General features: G+C 41.2%; 1 protein-coding gene across 1 annotated transcript in view; it reads left to right on the top strand.

Moving 5' to 3' along the window:
* LOC103177989 (THADA armadillo repeat containing) overlaps positions 1-5,602 on the top strand; it is a 170,872-nt gene extending 165,270 nt beyond the window's left edge. The window contains exons 36-37 of the mRNA XM_007892437.2: positions 3,560-3,711; positions 4,878-5,602. Coding sequence (XP_007890628.2) covers positions 3,560-3,711; positions 4,878-5,207 — 482 coding nt within the window. The 3' untranslated portion in view covers positions 5,208-5,602. The remainder of the gene's footprint in view (positions 1-3,559; positions 3,712-4,877) is intronic.
* Positions 5,603-6,000: the final 398 nt, after the last annotated feature.

Consider the following 6,000-nt stretch of genomic DNA (forward strand, 5'->3'; position numbering starts at 1 on the left):
GGGTTTAACATCTCATCCCAAAATGGCACCTTTGACAATGCAACATTTCTATCTGATAATTGCGTGTCAGTCTGGCTCAGTAGTAGCACTCTCATCTCTGAGTCACAAGGTTTGGATTTCAAGCATAAGCTGACACACCGATACAGTGCTGAGGCCGGGGGTTTCTGCATTGTCGGAGGGGCCGTCCTTCAGATGAGATGTTAAACCGAGGTCCTGTATGCTTGTTCAGGTTTGGACATTAAAGATCCCGTGTTATTATTCAAAAAGAGTCGGGAGTTTCTCCCGGTGTCCAACTAATCCCCCAAATAAATTTGGTCACTCACTCCATGGCAGTTTGTGGAACACTGTTGCACGCAAACTGGCTGCCATGTTTTGCCCACAAAATTCATAGTCACTCACTTTACAATAAATCCTGTGAAGCTCTTTGAGACATCTCTACGACTTGATAAATCACTATATCAAATGCAAAAAGCAAGGATTATTATAATTATTACTACCATTGTTTTGGAGTGTCAGCCTAGACTACAAGCTCAAAGTCTCAACATGGGGCTTAAACCCACAACCTTCTGACTCAGGAGTGAGAATGCTACCAACTGAGCCAGGATGACACCAGTTTTATAAGCACTGAACTTCGGATGAACTTGATGCATCTCTTCAAACCTGCAGCTGTGGTACTCTCACTACCTCCGAGCGCTAAATCCTGTTTCACTTGGAGCCAGAAGAAATAAAACAACAGTATTCGCGGTATTGTCCTTGATTCATAGTTGATTGGTGCCACAGTCAAATCTACACACACAAGTTTTGACTTTGAGGGCAACCCTGGATTCCCCAGCAACCATAAAATGTAGTCTAAATAGGAATCAGGTTAGAATTCCCATTCTCACCATCAATACGTAGCTGTATTGTAATTAAGGAATAGAAATGTGTGTAGATGCGGAACAGCTTGTTTTAGATGGTCATTTTGTGGCAAGGGAGGTGGGGAATAGGAAGCAGGTCTAGTCTCTAGCAGAACCTGCTGTTCAGTAGAATGGGCTGCACAGCCGACTAAAATGGTGAATTATTGATTTACTTCATCACATGGGTAAAGATATAGTCATAGGACCTTGGGATAAATATGGCGCCACTATGTGATAACGTGCGATGTGTAACAGGCAAAACTAGGGTAATGTAAGGACAGTGCTGTCCATTAATCATTTTCATTATGTGCATTTATTGGGTTTTCCCTGAATGGCAGAGTTAAGAGATTTATAGCCCTGCATTCCTTGAACTTTTCAACTTTTGTTTGAAAGAAGACTTAAAGAGGCACAGTCATTTCACCAAAAAAATATGCCTGGCAAATCTCTTCTCACTTTGTTACCCGAATGCGTGCTGCGAGATGTCATTCGTGCCCAAAGACATTGTGCTGTGGAAATGTTATTGAATGAAAATAGCCTTCTCTGGACTATATACTTCTCTGCCAGTGACAATCTCCCACCTCCTCCCCCACAGCCCCCAGTCCTGTCCATTCTTTCCTCTTCTTAAGTCAGAATAATTTCAGATAGTTAAAGTGTCCTGTAGTTTCTTAATAAAACTTGCATTTACTCAGATGTTCATTGTACCAAAAAAACACTTCCCCTCCCCCACCACCACCAAAAAAATAAATACACATTGAAATCTAAAGTTTATACAGAGAAGTAGGTGGTGGAATTCACATACTGTAGTAAGAACCACTTCTTGTAATATAGGAAGGTAGATATTCTGGAATGAAGAAATCAAGGGAGATCAGATGGGGCAAAGGGACTTCTTTAGCTGAACTTGTTTCTTGTTCTTTCGGGAAGTATCTAACCGATTAGGTCACCAGGAACAGATGGAGTTGAGTGTGGCTTCAATCCCAGGCTGGCCTGGGCAGGGGTACATACTTTACTGCAGACTGACTGACGGTGCACTTTTACAGATATATCGTGGTGGGTTCATCTTGTAAGGAAGGCAGACTCTGCTGTTTAAGCCAGTCATTTTTTTGTGAGTAACGTTTGAAGGTTGTGCAGTCTGCACCGATGCTGATTGGCAAGGTGGTCAGAATGTCTAAACAATCCAGTCATTATAGGAACAACCTATTCATTTTATCGGTCTCTCTTTATCTGCTCGATTTACTTTTCTCTAACCCACATTACACCTCTGAATAGTGGCCTTGAAACGAAAAATGAACACGAGTTTAAAAGAAACTATGGGACCTCACTTCAATGTATTTCATTTACCGCAGGTTTAAAGTAATCTTTACACTGGATTCAGCACATTGCCTTTTCAAGGCAAAACATCGCAAAGCTCTATACTGGTCAGCTATCCTCCAAATAAATTGGTTATTCACTTCATTGGCTTTGGTGGGGGGAGGGACCTTCCTGTGTGCAAATTGATTGTCCCGATAGTCACTACACTTGATAGCAGTTGCCTGAATCGCAATACAATAAAATTTCAAACTCTGGTCTATGCTGTGTGCAAATGTGGCAGCTAAACTGCGCCCCACAAACAACAATGAAGTCTTGAGCAATAAAAACCCTCTTAGTCGGCCAACTAAATACATTTTCCTTGATTCAAAATTTCTTGATTTATAGCTATGGGAAAGAAAATATTGATTTAACACAGACTTATCTAGAGACAAGTGCGAATGTTCAGCAGCCACTTCTCAGTGGCCCTCTGAGCCACTCCTGGCCCGCTGATCATGGGTTGGCCTCCACTGGTCTACACTATGAGCTCAAGCCCTAGTGTGGGGTTCGTATTCAAACCTTTCTGACACAACCACGAGAGTGCTACAAACTAATCTGAGCTAACATATAGAATAACATGGAACGTGAAAAGGCCATTTGGTCGGTCAGGTATGAATTTTCCTTTGTCTTCTCCTATCCCATTCCTAATAACAAATAATAGGAGTGTGTACAGTAATCCTTTTGAATTCTTTGGGACTGGAGTGTAATGTGTGGCAATAGGTTATGCAAAGTCTAGCAAAACATAAATGGAACCAACTGTGTTTTGTCAGTTTATGAAAACGCCTAAGTGCTGCAGTTTCCAGAATTATCACACTGTTTGGATAACTGAATGCAAATGAAATGTGACTGTTCTTACTTGCTTGGCACACAGCAGAGTGTTTAAATCATCTGTTTACAGTGTTGGCTACGCCTTATGACTATAAAGCACTGAGATCAGGCTAAGCATTTTATATAAACTAGCAGTTTCTTTCTCCAAGTGAGCACTGAATCATAGAAATTACAGAGCGGCTAAGATGGTGCTAACTCACCCACTGGATCCAGCTCACTCGAACACTAATTCCCTGCTCTATGCCCTTACTCTTTCATATTGTTCCCCTTTAAATATTTTACAGTTCTCTTTTTAAAAGAACCATTTCAGTAAATTCAAAATGAAAAAGAATCAACATCTTTGGAATAGGAGAAAATTGGCCAAACAAAAACCTGACTGACTATGGCATGAAGCAAGTGCATAAAGTTGCTCCAGTTAGATTTGTTCCTCCACAGGTCACAATTAAATTGCTTCATGTCACTACATTAAATTGCCTTTTTTTCCCGTACAGATGTTTTGCTCTCTGTAGTCAATCCATCCTTGGCTCTGGATCTTGGCTTTGGTGTACTGTGCGAGCTTCTACAGATCTGGAGGCAGACCTATCCTGGAGTCTTGGCCATCATTAAGTGGATGCTGGAAGAAGATGAATACAATCAGAACCTGGTACCTTCACAGTAACCCATTCCTCTGGCACTTATTTTAACAATCTGAGGCCCAAAATTCCACCTAGTCTCAGCGTATTTTGTCTGTGAAGAATACTTTGTCTCAGAATGTAAGATTGTGCGGAATTGTGAACAAATTCTTGAAGCCACTTTTTCTTTTTTTGAATTAAGAACAGCTTTCAAATAAGACTGAATTTAAGAACCTGCCACAATTCTACACGATCGTGAATGTTAAGACAAAACGGTCTTAAGACGAGGTGGAAATTTTACAACATTCTACCACTGTTGGAAGTCCTTCTTTGCTTTGTTTTAATATTGAAAGATGAAACCAACTGAGCTGTGACTGGTTGCAGAGTTACAACCTTTCAAATTATTTAAACACTGTTTAAATACAATTTATCTGTCATTAGAAACTTTAAATATGATTTATGCTGAGGAGGTTCCACTATGTCTGGCTGCTCTGCTGATCCCTCACTAATGTGATGGTTCTTCCTGCTCAAGCATTGTGACCCAGGCCAAAACTTCTCAAAGAAGATGCCGCCTTTTGGATGAGAATTTAAAACCATCCATCCAGCCCACTCAATTCTCAGTTCCCTGCTCTATCCCCTTATTCTTTCATATTGTTTGCTATGGATCTTGGCTTTGGCTTACAGGTTACAGAAGTTACAGATCCCATTAAACTGTTTGAGAAGAGAAAGTTGGTTCTCCAGCTGTCCTAGGTTTAACACATCATTCGAAGAACGCCACCTCTGACAATGCAGTGCTCCCGCAAACAGTGCATTGGAGTGTCAGCCTAGCCTATTTGTGTTTGAAATCCCGGCATAGGGCTTGAACCCACAATCTTCTGACTCAGAGGCAAGAGTGCTACCAGCTGAGCAAAGCTGATACCTCTTCACAATAAGACCACAGAATTGCAATTTAAAACCATGCAGAAAATTGAAACATTCTTAAGCTCAGTCTTAAGATGGAAGCTGTTTTTCAGACTGCAAAGAAAAACAGTTCCGAAATTAAAATTGTGTTTAAGAATTTTTCAAAACTCTGTTCAATCTTTAGTTTTAAGGGAATGGTCTTGTGGCAGGGCGGATGAAAATTTTCGGGCCTCTGATGTACTGACTTTTCTCGAGGACTGTTAAGACCATATTGTAAACCATGTGCCTTTACTTCAAGGGAGAAGATGACTTTCTCTTTGAGAAAAGTGAAATTAACCTTTGGGCAGAAAAAATCACCTTCCTCAACCTCATCTGGAAGCACCTCTCGACCCTCCTCTCCGGTGCCCAGGTCCCGGTGGGCAATGAATCAGAGCTCAGGAGTTTGGTGACGCTGGCGGAAGACCAAGCCCAGCGGGTTGGATTTCTTGGGAGGAGCCTCGGCCCAGCGCCCGAATTCTCCCAGACGGCCGACTGCACAAGGTTCAACATTCAGAAAATCAGGCTCTCGAAAGTGACCCAGTTATTGAGTCTGGTTGGACTGGACGCCGCAATTCCAGCTCACTTCTGAAGTGGAATGATCTCATTATTTTACTTGGCTCTGCGCTGAGGAAAAACAGGTCAGCTGAAGCAAAAGCATAACAAAGAGCGGCTTGTTGTGGTTTGTGAAGATTGTATCCCACAGATTTGTATGTCTTACCACATGAAGATTTTTTTTTCGTATGCCAGCGGTAATTACGTGACAGCTATTTCCTTCTTTTGCAGCTGAACAGTAAGTTTTATTGGTATCAAAGAGAACTCGTTGGGGAATTAATGTTATGGTACCCATACACCTGGAGTCCAAAAAGTGACAAAATGAAACCGTGGGGTGGGGGCTGGGGGGTTGTGGAAGGCAGAAGAAAGTTGGGGACAGATTGGTTTATCTGTTTGTAATAATTGATCCAAATAAAATAGACATTTATTGTTTGCTCTTTTTGGTTGGCTTTTAAAAGGATTTCATGGGATTCAGATTCAGCGTTAAGTGTCATGGCTGTTTGTGGAACCTTGCTGTGTGCAAAATAGCTAATTGTATTTGTGTAAGAATACACAGTGACAGCAATTCCTGTGAATTGCTTTCAATGTTTTGATGTGATAGGTGCTATATAGGATAATTATTTGTCATTCCACTTTGAGTGTCTGTGTATTTTCCCTTCTTTGCGCATGAGTCCCAATGTAATAACGAATGAAGAACTCTTCTCTCTCAATGGATTTCAGGCATATTGCATTCTGAATTTCCACGAGCCTTAGACTGAGAGCATTTTGTCTCAAAAGTTAAGAACTGCAGTTCAATCTTAATTTGGAAATTTCTTTTGCCAGCTCTTTAA

The sequence above is a fragment of the Callorhinchus milii genome, unplaced genomic scaffold (assembly GCF_018977255.1).
Source record: "Callorhinchus milii isolate IMCB2004 unplaced genomic scaffold, IMCB_Cmil_1.0 Scaffold3, whole genome shotgun sequence".
Taxonomy (NCBI): domain Eukaryota; kingdom Metazoa; phylum Chordata; class Chondrichthyes; order Chimaeriformes; family Callorhinchidae; genus Callorhinchus; species Callorhinchus milii.